The 15,489-nt window shown below is 52.9% G+C and overlaps 1 protein-coding gene and 2 non-coding genes across 10 annotated transcripts; 2 read left to right on the top strand and 1 right to left on the bottom strand.

The window, feature by feature from the left end:
* The first annotated feature begins 3,619 nt into the window (after positions 1 to 3,619).
* TRNAG-UCC lies at positions 3,620 to 3,691 on the top strand. The gene has a single exon. It is a non-coding gene; the product is annotated as a tRNA-Gly (tRNA).
* A 1,321-nt stretch (positions 3,692 to 5,012) lies between these two features.
* On the bottom strand, positions 5,013 to 14,220 carry LOC121113478 (beta-keratin-related protein-like). Of its 8 annotated transcripts, none has more exons than XR_005862737.2 (3): positions 13,980 to 14,016; positions 13,716 to 13,816; positions 5,013 to 5,500 (listed from the first exon to the last, which is right to left on the bottom strand). XR_005862737.2 is itself a non-coding variant. In XM_040706647.1 (3 exons), the coding sequence occupies exons 1-3, from the start codon at positions 14,203 to 14,205 to the stop codon at positions 5,161 to 5,163; spliced, it is 609 nt and encodes a 202-aa protein (XP_040562581.1). In that variant the 5' UTR covers positions 14,206 to 14,220; the 3' UTR covers positions 5,013 to 5,160. The 8 variants fall into 8 exon arrangements, 3 of the variants coding, with proteins under 3 accessions (XP_040562581.1, XP_040562580.1, XP_040562582.1); XR_005862738.2 differs by lacking the exon at positions 13,716 to 13,816 and adding an exon at positions 13,673 to 13,710; XR_005862735.2 differs by lacking the exons at positions 13,716 to 13,816; positions 13,980 to 14,016 and adding exons at positions 5,663 to 5,743; positions 6,378 to 7,277.
* Positions 11,838 to 11,909, top strand: TRNAQ-CUG. The gene has a single exon. It is a non-coding gene; the product is annotated as a tRNA-Gln (tRNA).
* Positions 14,221 to 15,489: the final 1,269 nt, after the last annotated feature.

Below are 15,489 nucleotides of genomic sequence, written 5' to 3'. Positions count from 1 at the left end.
GACCACCTGCTGCCGGTCCTAATTCTTGTGGACATACATCCTTGAAGCCAAGAACCATCGATCTCACCGTGTCACTGAGATCCCATCTCTTCCCAGCCCTCTACCCAATTACCCAGCGGACTACACAGACCAAGTACCAAGGGGACTCGACAGCGTGACAGCACCTGGTCCCACCCAGAGAGCTGGAGTGAGGTTGTGCTTACCTCGTTCCTCAAGGAAAGTGAGGGAAGAGAGCACGATGCAGAGCCTGCAGCAGCACGGGCTTTTATGCTGTGTTGCAGAGGCCCCACAGGGGCAGAAACATTCCTGGCTCATGAAACACTGAAGCATCTGGTGGTGGCTGCTTGCAGAGACCTCCCAGGTAACCGAGATCATTTGTCTTTCATCTGAAATGTTGTTCTTCAGAATCACACTGTCTGACATCATCATAATTCATCTGCTCCCCGGTGTCCAAAAGCCACATGGGAAGACTCAGTCTCCTCCGGCAGGCAGGAGGTAGAGCCATGAGGATATTTTCTACATTCATCACGCTCAATTTTATGTATACAGAGTGTATGCAAGGAGCAGTAGAGTTAAGAGTCAGGCAGAAGTGGAGAGTGTGATTGAAGGGTTGCCTGCCTCCTTCCCTGAGGGTGACCCTCAGGGTGGCCGTCAAATCTTGGTACAGAAGTGAGATCAATGGGATACCGGTGTCCTTCCCTGAAATTGACCCACTCTCAGGTTGACCTGTTTTGCTCAGCACACTGATCCCACTGTCCAGAGGCCTGAATGGCCTGCTTTTGAGAAGGGAAGAGGGCAGGGGGCCAAACCCTGAAGGCTCTTTGTTGTGGGCCAGGGATGCAACATGCCATTCCATGCATTTCAAAGTACAAAGGCACATGGGATCAGCCTCCCAGAGCACCTATCAGTCATTGTGATGCGGAAGAGTTGGGGAAAACCCTGAAGTGTAGTCACGCACACCTCACCTAGCGGTGGCGTGCAGAGCTTCTGGACTCATTTCTGCCACAGAACTGCTTTCCTCATCAAGGTCATTTCAAAGGTTCTGTGTGCCATTCACGAAACAGAGCATTTTATGCCTTCCGGCCCTGCTGCCATCCAAAGCCTTGCCTTTTCGTGGCTGGTGCAGAGCTTGAGTTACTCATGTTGGATTGGAAAGGGCCTTTGGAGATGCTCTACTCCAACCCACTGTGTTGTAGGCACGTCTAAATGAGGCTTCTGGGTGGGAAACGTCACCCTTTGTAGGTCTCGCCCACTACATGGAGTTTTCATGTAAGTCCTGGCCCAAACTGCACTCGACTCCTTCCATTTTCCCCGCTGACTGGTTTACCTATTGGCTGCTTTTGTGAGGCAAGAGGCATGTGCCCACCAAATAGGAACACTTCCACCTGAGAAGGGGCTGATGTGTTGGACACCGCAACTAACGTGGGGCTCTCTCTGATGACCTTCCCACACCTGCAAGAATAGATGGCAGCCGTGGTGCTGAGCAGCTCCTAGGGTTGTGGAGTAAGCGCTGCAGATGGACGGGGAAGGAGACAGCAGAATTGGGAATGAATCCTTCCTCCTCCCTACATCCAGGACTGGAAGGGAAAGATGTGCTGGCACAGCTGTCCCCTCCTCCTTCCAGTAAGACCGTCAGGAAGAGCTTTCTGGGCACACGCGTGCAAGTAATACGTGGAGCAGCTGGCATCGCCTTGGACTCGCTCTGACCCTTGGGCTTGTGGGGATCAAGCCTAGAAGCAGGTGTGTGTTTTCACACCCAGACGGAGCAACAGAGCTCAGAATGAGAGATAGAATGGGTTGTCTTGGAGGTGTCATCATACGGACGATGGGGAGAAGTGAGTTAGAAAAGGCATTTCTGATAAAGCCCTGCGGTGAATTCACCAAAACAGGATGGCCAGTAGCAGCCACTACCTTCTGTAGAGTACACAGCGGAAGTCCTCCAGACCCCTTGCCTTCTCTCATCCAGCCTGAAGAAGCTCTGGTGTTTGGTGTGAGGCCTTGGACCTAGTGACAATTGAGGCTCATTTTGGCAGGCCCTTATCTGGGATGCAGAGGGCTGTGCAACATCTGCAGAATGTTACAGAGTGTCAGCCACATGGTTTCTGCAGCCGTCGTGTTGTTGTGTGCTGAGTCTGTGCACGTCCTCAGCACTGCCCTGTTCCCCTTGAACTGGGAAAGGACATTTCCTGTGGTGAGAGTCTTCCCACAGGGTGGGTCACGGGAGGTGTACAGGATAGAGAGCAGAGTGGTGCTTCTCGTCGAGAATCTTTTGGAGCTGTTTGCCGTTGCCTAGGGCATGGAATGATCCAGGTAGAGATGGCCGGAGCAGGTAGTTGTGGCCGGGTGGCAAAGGTGTTGGACTAGAAATGTGTTGGGATTCTCCATGCAGATTTGAATCCTGCCAACTGTGTGGGATGCAGTTCTCTTTCCTCTACATGCAGTGACCACACTGCAGCCATGGGATGCAGCCCCATGCAGGCCCAGAGTCCTTGCAGCTAGCTGCACAGGGCCCTGACGGGGGAGCCTGGAACCCCTCCTCGCTCACTGTGAGTACATGTCCATGCCACCCCCTCCAGAATGCCTTGTCAGGTGAGAAATCCTGATGCCATTTTCAAGGTGTAGGCAAGAGAGAAGCAGAGAGAGGTGGAGAGGGGTGGATTGAGAATTGGCACACGGGAGAGCTCGGAGGGCTGGGATCGGGGACACAGAGGCTAGTTGGAGGCTGGTAGCTAGCCATGTTACCCACCGAGTGGTTCTTGATCTGGTTCCTGATTGAGATATTCATCAGCGGTCTGGAGGAAGGGATAGATTGCAACCTCATCAAGTTTGCTGAAGATACAAAGCGGGGAGGGGTGGCTGACACACCAGAATACTGTGCTGGCTTTTAGGAAGACTTGAGCAGGCTGAAGAGTTGTGTGGAGAGGAATCTGGAGGGTGCACTAAAGGGGTGTGATTAGCAGGTCGAGGGAGGTTATCCTTCCCATCTACTCTGCTCTGGCGAGGCCACATCTGGCATCCAGTTTCTGGGCATCCCAGTTCAAGAGAGACAGGGAACTACCAGGGAGAGTCCAGCAGAGGTCTACAAAAATGGCTGGGGGCAGTGAAAGACAGGAATTTGCATTTGAACATGAGAAAGGCCTTCATTACTTTGGAAATGACAGAGCACTGGAACACGCTGCCAGGAGCGGCTGTGCAGTCTGCTTCTCTGGAGATTTTTTAAAGCCCATCTGGATGCTTTCCTGTGCAACCTGCTCTAGGGAAGTAGCTTAAGACGTGGAGATCTCCAGAGAGGCCTCCCAACGCCCCTGATTCTGTGGCTCTGTGATTCTGTGAGAAAGGTCCGTAGAGGAGTGGAGGTGATAGAGGCCTCCTGTGAACAGATTGCCCTCCTTGTTCACAGAGAAGGGAAAGCACTTCCTTGTTTGCTCCATGCCATAGTCGCGGTGTGCTCCATTGGTGATGTATCTTGCCAGCAGGGTGAAATGTGTATGACATCTGTTGGAGAGGCAGAGTGAGAGAGAAGTCACAGCAGACTGAGGAAGTGCCCGTGCAGAGGGCCGGAAGGAGGAGGATGTGGAGACGGGGAGCTGCAGGAGCTTGAGGAAGGTTGCAGGCAGCTGCGTTGGTGGTATAGTGGTGAGCATAGCTGCCTTCCAAGCAGTTGACCCGGGTTCGATTCCCGGCCAACGCATACCAGCTTTTCTTCTGCCGGCATCCAAAATTGTGCCCTGCTGCACCTGTGCAGCTCCTCCTGCTCTCCAGGTGGCCATCTTCCTTGCCCAGCAGATGAGTTCCAGCTGCCCTGGGGCATCAAAACATTCCCTCCCCTCCTCAGAGCCGCAAGACAGTGCTGCTTGGTCTCTTTCCCAGGACACCCACGTGAGGGTGATGCTGAGAACTGCTGGGGAAGGTCTGTCCTCTCTGGTCAAAGGCCAGAGACCTGTCTGACTGATCTGTACTCACCCTGCCTCGGGTGAATAGAACGTTCTCGCCAGCCTCCTCCATACGTTCCATCTCTCCATGCTTCCTGGCCAAAGGAACGGTTTCATCTTCTTTGGATGGGATGCTGATACGTGTATCATGCTCTATCTGCAGAGCACAGCGCTATTTCCTCAGAAGTATTTGTGCTTGGCAACAGACCCTGCAACACAGCGTAACTGGGTTTGACATACTCTTCTGCACAACCCTTATCAGGATTGCAAGTCTCGGCATCCCTGTGTGAACAGAGCCACTGGCATACTGTGCTGAGCCTTCAGCATTCTGGTGACATCCTGAATATTTCTGGCAGTGGATGTAGCAATGTTCACGCAAAGAAGGATGTGAGGCACCCCCGTTTGCTGCAAAGAGCAGCATTAAGTCAGAGTGGTTGGGAAGGAGGGGACTGGGAGGCAAACCAGAAGCATTTCTGCGGTTGTGAGAGAAGACCGGGCTTGTGTCCTGAGGCCCAGGAGAACCCCAACAAAGCCAAGCGCAAGGACTTGCTCCTGGGTCGAGGAAAGCCCCGCTACTAATACGGGCTGAGGGATGAAAGGACGGAGCACAGCCCTGACGAAAAGGACTTGGGCATACTGGTGGGAGGCAGCAGCAGGACATGAGCCAGCAATGTACCCTTGCAGACCAGGAAGCCAACCATATCCTGGACCAAGCAGTGTGGCCAGCAGGGCAAGGGAGGAAGTCCTGCCCCTGTGCTCTGTGCTGTGAGACCTCACATGGAGTGCTGTGTCCAGATGGGGAGCCCTCTGCACGAGAGAGACATGGAGCTGCTGGAGCACATCCAGAGGAGGGCCACAGAAATGATTCAGGGGATGGAACACCTCCCTACGTGGACAGGCTGAGAGGGCAGGGGCTGTGCAGCCCAGAGAGGAGAAGGCTCCGGGGAGACCTGACAGCGGCCTGGCAGCACCTGAAGGGAAGCTACGGGAAGGAATGGACACACGGATAAGATTCCCCTTGAGTCTTTTCTTCTCCATGCAAATGAGAGGGAAGAAGGAAACAAATCACCAGTCCCAAGCTATGCTGCACAAAGTCTTTAATGAGAAGGAAAAGCTAAAGTGGCTCTGTACAGAGGGGAAGAATCATGCTTTCAGTCTACAGGGAGGTTGAGAGCACGATCCATCCGTATCCAGGATGTGTTGTCCTAAATGGGATGATCCATCGGCTTCAGCAGTTAAAACTGCAGGGCGGGCGAGGCAGACACAACCCTGAGCCCCCCAGACCAAGGGAGCCCCCAGAAGAGATGGGAACGCCCGCGGTGCTGAGGGAGCTGCCAACAGCAGCTGACAGAGAGGATCCCACGGCTGTGTTCTGAGGGAAGGAGGTGAGGATGGGGCCCGGCAGGGTCACCACCACAGGGGAGGCCTCGGATAGCCACAGTGGAGTCAGCGCAGCGGGCGACACATGGCTCACTGCAGCTGCTTGCCAGTGGGGTTGGGCCAGAGGCACCGCAGGGGGATGGGACACAGGGTCTGCAGCACGACATTTCTCGCTGAGGGAGGCAAAGCTGAAACACAGAGCAGGGAGGGAAATACAGAATCCAAGGTCATTCTTTCTCCTGCTCTCTCACCCACATCCCTTACTCCACTCTGGCTCTGTTTTCAGTTCCATGCTCAGGAAGAGAGTGCAGCTGATTTTGCTAACGTAAAAAACAGCTGTGCCATCTCACCTCTGGGCTCAATTGGAAAGACTGGCAGCAAATCTTTGATGTACTGGATGCTTGTTGCACCAGGACGACCTCCTGCGTTTCCTGGTGCAGTAGCATAGAAAATGTTGCTGAGATTATAACACTACAAGAAGGCTGTGATGAAGAGGTGTCACAGCAATCTCCACTTAAAAATGCACGCTGTCCTTCATTCCTCCTACCATCCTCATTGCGTTGTCCAAGTTATTCCGCACATGATGTCTCACCCAGTTTTTGGAAAGGATACACAAGAGAAGAAGGACGGATTATTCCCCGTCTCAAACAATGAAAATCAAGGCAATGAAGATAGCACAGGATGCACTTGGCTCTTTGGTCAGCGCCATCTGCTGCAGGCAGTAACTCTGGAGGGCATACCTCCTTGCAGCTGACCCCCATTAATCTGACTTTCCTTGAAAGATCCCACTTCTTCCCACCTCTACACATCCACCACTCTTCCACAGGAAAAGAGCTTGCAGTGCACAAACACCTGGATTGCTATGCCATACTGAGGCAGCCCACATCCTGAAAGCATAGCAGTTTTTTTTTTTTTTAATGAAGTTCCCTGCAAAAACAACTTTGGAGAAAATGGAAACAAGAAAAGCTAATGCCAGTCCAGAAAATGTATATCAGAACCCAACCGAGAATGCCAGCATGACAGCAATCAGGCCTCCTGGGAGAGTCTGAGCGAAGGGAGGCTTACCTCGTTTCTGGAGGAGAATGAAGGACGCAAAGACGATGCTGAGCCTGCTGCAGCAGGAGCTTTTATGCTGTGTTCATGACGCACGTGAGGACAGAAACATTCCATGGTCATGAAGCATCAAAACAGCTAGCGGTTAGTGGTTGCAAAGACCTTGCTAGTAGTTAATATCTTGCTTCTTTCATCTCGAGTGTTTTGCTGCAGATTCATACTGCCTACCATCAAAACAGTTTGTCTGTATTGCTGTGTCCTAAGGCCAATTAATTGATTTGGAATTCTCCATTTAGGTTTTCGGGGATTTCAGTTGGATTTCCCTCATAGAGATGTCATTGGCAGCATTACTGCGTTCCTGGTGAGCATGGCCACCAGTCACAGTGAACGTCAGCCATGAAGGACACCAGTGCTTAGCTCTCAAGTGCATGCTCTCAGGCTAAATTTCTGGGACATTTCTCCGTGCGCGTCATCAGAGATGTGCTGTCGATGCTGGTGTAAGTGCCATCAAAACATCAGGATGGCATGATTGCAGATGGGAAAAGAGGCCCAGATCAACAGGGATGCGGCAGAGGCAGCGAAGACCACAAAGACACTGCTTAAACTCAACATGTGCTTACAGAAACTGCGTTGTCTGTTAGTTTGCTATGCACCAAAGTAATGGCAATGAAGGCAGATTCATCATAAGGGAGAGCAGAACTGGGAGCGGGACGCTAGGAGACATTTCTCCTTGTGGGCAATCAGAGACATGCAGGAGGTGGTGCGATATGTTCAGGCAGACCATCAAGATTGTACAGTTCCAAATGAGAGATAAGACCCACGTGCCTATGGATGTTTTCAAGCTCAATGGCATGGAAAAATTGTTTGGAGCTGGAGGAAATCCCCCTGTAAGCAGCACTGAGGACTACCAGTACATTTCCGACACTCATCATGCTAATGTTCATGCTCTCCGACAACTTGATCAGCAGTGTAGACCGTAGAATTGAGTGTACCCTGAGAAAGTATGCTGATGACGCTGAGTCTGATAGTGAAAAGAGAAGGGGGAACAACTTTAAACGAAAAGAGGGGAGATGTAGGTTTGATGTCAGAAAGAAGCGTTTTACTCTGAGAGTGGCGAGGCGTCAGACCGGCTTGCGCAAAGAGGGTGTGAAGGTAACAAAAGAAAAGAAGGGTAAGTTCTCTCTCAAGTGGGTTGTGGCTAGGACGTCTGTAGCCATGTTCCGTGGTGTCCCAAAGGTTTCTTGCCTCTTGCAGGCAGAGGATTGTTTATACAGTCAGAGCTCTTTTATCTCTTCCTAACGACGTTGGGCCATGAGGTCATATTCAGTGTGAGGACGAGGAGAGGTGAGAGTCATGTTCTTCTCTTCTACGGGGCTCTTGAGAGGGATGTCCACCGCCATCTTCCTTGATGACTTGACCATGTTGTCCTACTTATTCCAACCAGGAACAGATATCAGTTTGGGCAGTGGAAGAGCTGTTGGAAATCACCAAATCTGGCTGTGGGAGTGAGATCAAAGTAATGCCGGCGTCCTTCCCTGAAATTGACCCGTACTCAAATTAGCCTGCTTTGCTCAGCAACACATTAATCTCACTGACCACAGTCCTGCATGGCCTCCTTTTGAGGTCCACTCCATGCATTTCAAAGTTCAAAGTGGCATAGCATCAGCCTCCCTGAGCACCTGCCCATCATCACGATGGGGAGGAGTTGGGAAAAACCCTGAACCGCACGCACACATGAGTCACGCGGCTGTGGAAAGCGGTGGAAATGGTGTCCTGGCCTCAGGCACGCCAGGAATAGCAGACCTCTAAGAGTCATTCCTCCCAAGTGCCACTTTCCTCATCAGAGACATTACTGAAGGGTTCTGAACCATTCCCGAAGCAAGTGGAATGTCTGGGGCTGCTTCCTTCGAAAGCACTGCCTTTGTGTGACTAGTGCAGATCCTACGTCACTTGTCTTGACTTGGAAAGGACTTCTGGATATGATCCACTCCAACACAGTGTATGATGAAAGCTCACCTACGGGAGATTTCTCAGCTGGATCACCTGGGAACAACTGCTTGGCACTCCCTGGTCCAAGCCTGTGTGTGTGTCCCCTCTTCCTGGCAACACTACTGGATGACTGCGGAGAAGAAAATGTGGGCCAGTGTGAGAAATGGGGAAGAAAGCCAAGCTGGAGAAGCAAGGAAAGGCGATGATCATGTGGAGTGTGTTCAGTGTGCGTTCCCTGGGATGACCTGAGGTCTGGTGCCCCGGCCCTGTGAGGATAGTGTGACATGATGACAGGCAGTCTGAGGGACAAGGGTTTTCTTAGCTGCAAGGCAAAACGTTCTATCTGTGGGGATGAAAGAGCAGCCTTCCAGTGCCTAAAAAAGAGGACAGAGCTGGCAGGAGGATGCCATCTTGCCCTGCTTGCATCCTGAACAGCTGCCAGCACACTGCAGTTACTCCAGGTACATCAGACCAGACAGAGGAAGTGTTTACAGCCCAGAGGTAGAACTCTAGTGATGCATCTTGGAGGTTCATGACAGTCCTTCACGGGAGCAACCAAAGGAACTCTCAGCGAGTAAGGGCTCTGCGCATGTCAGCACCTTGCCGTGGGACTCAAGGTACACGTGTAATCTATCCCCGAATCCCTTCCGTTCACTCCAGAGCCCAGGGGAAATTAAAAGACAAAACTTGGCCTGCATGGTTGTTGCACAGCCTGGTCATGGGGAACCAGAATGCTTCCTTCCGTCCGGCTTTGGGCCCAGCAGGCCAGCGAGCGTGGGGTTTGCGTTATGAATGGGTGGTGGGAAGCTGTGCCTGTCCTGAAGAGTCTGGAGAGTGAAGGGGAAATGGCTAGAGATGTATTGAGTGCTGTGGAATGACTGAGCTCCAGCGCCAGTGGGGAAGAGGCCTGTGTGCCGCCCATGCTGCAGAGGTGGGTGACAACTGGTACTGCCTCTGAGAACTGCGGCTTCATGGAAGGAGCCTGAGTGCAAGGCATCTCAGGAGGTCGATTGCCAGTGCAAGAAAAAGTTACAAGCATGGTTCACCCAAAGTGAGGGCACACTGCTCAGTGTGTGGCCCTGGTGAAACTGCAGCTTGATAATGCAAGCGTGCAGATTCCTAAACTTCTTTGGATACTTGCCCTGTGCTTTTTTTGTGAAATTCTTCTGGCCCTCAAGCAGCCCGTTAAGTCTTTGTTGAGCACACTGCAGCCCAGGCAGGAGGTGACGGTGGAGCAGATGGATCTGGAGTGAAGGAGGCTGCAGGCCGTGCAGAGCCCTCACAGAAGCAGACGCTGGGCCAGAACTGCAGCCCTTGGAGAGAGAAGCATTTTGGAGAGGTGAGCATTTGACCTGACAGGTGCTGCCACCCATGGGGCACACATTCTGCTGCACTCATTTCCAAAACGAGCGCACCCTGTTGTATGGACACATCCTGGAGCAGTTCTTGAACAATCACCGACTGAGGACTGCATTATAGGCAGACCTAACCTCCACATTCCCCATTCCTCTGCAGCGCATTGTGGAATGATGAAGAAGAGGATGGGTGGGAGAAGAGGGATGGTGTGTTTTGTTTCCTTTCATTTCTGGATGCGTTACTCTGCTTTTCATAATAGGCAACAGATTTCATTAATCTGAGTCTCTTCTCCTCATAACAGTCATCAGTGATGGATCTCCTCGTTCTTGTCTCAACCCTTGAGCCTTTTCTTAGCGAAGTTTCACTGTGGGCTGCAGAAAGCACCAACTTGTGAACAGATGGTCCTCACTGTTAACGCTTAGAGGAGGACATCTAACAGCAGTGGGTCCTCGTGGATCTTCCCCGAGGCCATGGGGCTTTGCTGGCTGACCTGTTCCCAGCCCTTGCGCACAGAGAGATGGTCTATCGTATGTCTGCCTCGAGTCAGCGATAATGAGGATTGTGTATCTGCTGTGTTCTCCTCCTCTGAGGAAGAAGAGGAAGTGCAAAATGACATGGGGTGGAGTTGGTGGCATCTGGTGGCTACTTTATACTGCCCAAGGTACTTACCAGTGTGCTGGAAAGGAGGAGGGGGCTCCTCAGTGCCTTCTTTCAGACCCATGTCAACCAGCCTGAGCAGTGAAGTTCCTGTGGAGAACGTAGTACCTGGCTGTATTGGGTGAAGTGTGAAAAGGAAAAGGGGTACCTGGACGGAGCGTGTGGAGAGAGGGAGGAGAAAGAGAATGCGTGGTAGACCCACGCTGGCACGTGGTTTGTCCCCTGCACTTGTGCCACTGAAGGTAGCAGAGCAGCAAAAGGAGATGCACAAAAGCTCACCCCCAGGCTAGAGACCTTGAATAAGGCAGGCATGTTCAGGCCATAATCCCGGCACATCCTACTAAGCGTGTCTTGGTTTTCATTTGTCTCATGTGCCTGGCTCATATATGGAGCCAGGGTGCGTGGATGGCCCAGGGAAGCTGCAAGCGGGTGCCAAAACACGCAGGTCTCAGCAGAGCAAGCTCTTGTCTTGCCCTCCCAACAGGCTCTACCAGCTCAGCCTGCCCCACACCTTCCTGGGCCTGCTGCCAGCAGCTGAGGCTGGTCCCCACCCATGGCAGGTAAACTGGGGCTGCCCTGGGAGCCCCCACCCCCAACAGAGCTGGGTAGGGCAGGCATCGCTGCAGGATCGGGTCAGGGTTTTCCCTGGATCCCTGCCTCTGCCTGCCCTAGCTGCTCCCTGAGAGCAGGAGGGCAGCAGCAATCATTCCTTGATTGTGGCTGGGGCTGCCCCCTTCCATCTGCTGCGTCCCTGCTTGCGTTTGTCCCTTCCTTGCCCGGCAGCACTCCCAGAATGCTGTGGAGCAGCACTTGCAGCACAGCCCTCAGCTGTGCCTGGGAAGGCCGGTTGTTCAGGGGGAAAGAGGCTTGTGCTAGCTGGGCTGACACCACAGCGGGTGCACACAAACTCCCACACGAGCATGGGCATGCGCAGGCAGCACAGGTCTGAGCTGGATGGAGAGCAGCACCGGCAGGAGCATTCAGGGGAGCAGTAACAGGCCTCCCACAGCACAAACGAGAGCTCCCACCCATGAGGCACGGAGCGGTGAGCTTACCCAAAAAGCTTCAGAAGTGAATCCTGATCATACCAGACATCAGAGAACTGTGATCACCTGGATACAGGCTTACGCTCCTTTGGCGTGAGACCTTTCTTTCTTTCTTTGTGCTGTCTGCCGGTATATTACGTAGCAGTGGCATGAGGTCAGGGATGTGCGTGCAGGCGTGTCAGTAGCCAAGGCAGAGGACAGAATCTCGTGAGGCATGAGATTGGAAGGCTTTGGTGATTGTCTTCCAGGGTTAAGAGTGAAGCTCAGGAGAGAGTTCTGTTGAGTGCCGTCAGAGGCAGCCATTGCATGCCGTGGGACCCGTGCAAAGGTGTGCTGTGTCTTCCTGCCAGCTCAGAGCTCTGCTGAAGGCTCCTGTCTGTCTGTGCACTCTGTTGCTGAGAGGGCACAGAGCAGGTGTACAATTGGTCCCATGGTGTAAAGGTGAGCACTCTGGACTCTGAATCCAGCGATCTGAGTTCAAATCTCAGTGGGACCTGTACTTTTGGGCTCCCAAACCATTGCCCACAGCTGGCGTTCACCTAAGTCTGAAACTGAACTTCTTTATGCATTCCAGACCTCCTCCTTGCCGTCCTCCCTTCTCTGTGCTTTTAGCCACGCAGTGGCCTTCCCTTGACATGGTCCCTCCACACCTGACTAGCTTAGTGAGCACAGGCCCTGACCCCTCCTCGTTGCCTTCCGCTCGATGGCTGCTCCCTTGTGAGGGAAAGCAGCCGTAGGTCACTGTATCCCACAGCAGCTGAGGTGCAGAGCCCGCAGTCCAAGGCCTGCTCACGGCATGGTCGAGAAGAGGAGGCTGTTCAGAGCCATGTCTGCTGGGATGCTGCTTAGTTCCAATGAGACAGACTCCTCAACATCCCTGGAAAGCACATTCCCATCCTTGACCATCTTCACAGTAACACGAGGAATACTGTGTGTGGTGTTCTGTGGATTCCCACTGATGATCACTGCTTTTTGTCCTCCCACAGCGCACCACTGAGAAGAAGCTGCCTCTCTCGTGCTTCTTCCTCCCATCCACCCTCCCTCTGCAGGTATTAAACACATGGACGGGATGCCCCCTGAGCCTTCAGTCCCCCACACAAACCACTCCCTGCTCTTCCTGCCTCTCCTGTTACAATACATCACAGAAGCAGAGAGTGGCTCGAGACTGGGAGAGACCTACAGCAGGACATGTTATCTTTCTCTTGTTTGGGGGTGGACTCGCTGCCGTGGGAGAAGGCAGGTTCTCCCTCCTCTGTTTCCCGTGATAAGAGGGAAGCTTAGGATGGTGGGCACTGCTTGTCCTATCAGAGCAGGTGACCGATGGCGCCAGGAGGAAAAGAAATTACAAGTCCCAAGCTAGTGCTGCACAAAGTCTTTAATGAGAAGGAAAAAACAAAGAGGCTCAGTACAGAGGGGAAGAATCATGCTTTCGGTTTTCAGGGAGGTTGAGAGAACGATCCATCCGTATCCAGGATGTGTTGTCCAAATGGGATGATCCACTGTCTTCAGCAGTTAAAACTGCAGCGTGGGCGAGGCAGACACAGCCCTGAGCCCCCCAGACCAAGGGAGCCCCCAGAAGAGATGGGAACGCCCGCGGTGCTGAGGGAGCTGCCAACAGCAGCTGACAGAGAGGATCCCACGGCTGTGTTCTGAGGGAAGGAGGTGAGGATGGGGCCCGGCAGGGTCACCACCACAGGGTAGGCCTGGATGGCCACAGTGGAGTCAGCGCAGCGGGCGACACATGGCTCACTGCAGCTGCTTGCCAGTGGGGTTGGGCCAGAGGCACCGCAGGGGGGTGGGACACAGGGTCTGCAGCACGACATCTCTCGCTGAGGGAGGCAAAGCTGAAACACAGAGCAGGGAGGGAACACGGACCCTAAAGTCAGTCTGTCTTTCTTTGCCTTTCTCAGCTCTTTCACCAACGCCCTTTGCTGCCCTCCAGCTCTCTTTCTGGCTCTGTGTCCACAAAGCACCCGCAGATGGTGTTGCTACCACAGTCAGCAGCTGTGACAGCTCTCCTGCAGGCTGAATTGGAAAGACTGTCAGGAAAGCTGGGGCTTACTGGATGTTTATTGCACCAGGACTGCCTTCTATGTTCCTGGTGCCGTAGCATGGGTGAAGATTGCTGACACGAGACCAGGACATAGAGGCAGGCCAGAAAAGATGTCAGACCAATCTTGTTGGAAGAATACACTGTGTCTTTACAGTTCCCATCATCCTCATCACGTCATCTGAATTGCCCTGCAGAAGAACACTTACCACTTCTTGAAGAAGGCCCAGGAGAGTCTCTGGAAAGACTTACCTCAAAAAAGAAAATCACAGCAGTGAAGATGGAGTGGGGTACACCTGCCTGTTCTGTTAGAGACCACCTGCTGCCGGTCCTAATTCTTGTGGACATACATCCTTGAAGCCAAGAACCATCGATCTCACTGTGTCACTGAGATCCCATCTCTTCCCAGCCCTCTACCCAATTACCCAGCGGACTACACAGACCAAGTACCAAGGGGACTCGACAGCATGACAGCACCTGGTCCCACCCAGAGAGCTGGAGTGAGGTTGTGCTTACCTCGTTCCTCAAGGAAAGTGAGGGAAGAGAGCACGATGCAGAGCCTGCAGCAGCACGGGCTTTTATGCTGTGTTGCAGAGGCCCCACAGGGGCAGAAACATTCCTGGCTCATGAAACACTGAAGCATCTGGTGGTGGCTGCTTGCAGAGACCTCCCAGGTAACCGAGATCATTCGTCTTTCATCTGAAATGTTGTTCTTCAGAATCACACTGTCTGACATCATCATAATTCATCTGCTCCCCGGTGTCCAAAAGCCACATGGGAAGACTCAGTCTCCTCCGGCAGGCAGGAGGTAGAGCCATGAGGATATTTTCTACATTCATCACGCTCAATTTTATGTATACAGAGTGTATGCAAGGAGCAGTAGAGTTAAGAGTCAGGCAGAAGTGGAGAGTGTGATTGAAGGGTTGCCTGCCTCCTTCCCTGAGGGTGACCCTCAGGGTGGCCGTCAAATCTTGGTACAGAAGTGAGATCAATGGGATACCGGTGTCCTTCCCTGAAATTGACCCACTCTCAGGTTGACCTGTTTTGCTCAGCACACTGATCCCAGTGTCCAGAGGCCTGAATGGCCTGCTTTTGAGAAGGGAAGAGGGCAGGGGGCCAAACCCTGAAGGCTCTTTGTTGTGGGCCAGGGATGCAACATGCCATTCCATGCATTTCAAAGTACAAAGGCACATGGGATCAGCCTCCCAGAGCACCTATCAGTCACTTGTGATGCGGAAGAGTTGGGGAAAACCCTGAAGTGTAGTCACGCACACCTCACCTAGCGGTGGCGTGCAGAGCTTCTGGACTCATTTCTGCCACAGAACTGCTTTCCTCATCAAGGTCATTTCAAAGATTCTGTGTGCCATTCACGAAACAGAGCATTTTATGCATTCCGGCCCTGCTGCCATCCAAAGCCTTGCCTTTTCGTGGCTGGTGCAGAGCTTGAGTTACTCATGTTGGATTGGAAAGGGCCTTTGGAGATGCTCTACTCCAACCCACTGTGTTGTAGGCACGTCTAAATGAGGCTTCTGGGTGGGAAACGTCACCCTTTGTAGGTCTCGCCCACTACATGGAGTTTTCATGTAAGTCCTGGCCCAAACTGCACTCGACTCCTTCCATTTCCCCTGCTGACTGGTTTACCTATTGGCTGCTTTTGTGAGGCAAGAGGCATGTGCCCACCAAATAGGAACACTTCCACCTGAGAAGGGGCTGATGTGTTGGACACCGCAACTAACGTGGGGCTCTCTCTGATGACCTTCCCACACCTGCAAGAATAGATGGCAGCCGTGGTGCTGAGCAGCTCCTAGGGTTGTGGAGTAAGCGCTGCAGATGGACGGGGAAGGAGACAGCAGAATTGGGAATGAATCCTTCCTCCTCCCTACATCCAGGACTGGAAGGGAAAGATGTGCTGGCACAGCTGTCCCCTCCTCCTTCCAGTAAGACCGTCAGGAAGAGCTTTCTGGGCACACGCATGCAAGTAATACGTGGAGCAGCTGGCATCGCCTTGGACTCGCTCCGACCCTTG

This window comes from Gallus gallus, chromosome 10 (genome assembly GCF_016699485.2).
Source record: "Gallus gallus isolate bGalGal1 chromosome 10, bGalGal1.mat.broiler.GRCg7b, whole genome shotgun sequence".
NCBI lineage: Eukaryota > Metazoa > Chordata > Aves > Galliformes > Phasianidae > Gallus > Gallus gallus.
The sequence above is the reverse complement of the archived record's forward strand: the minus strand, read 5'-3'. Positions and strand labels throughout refer to the sequence as shown.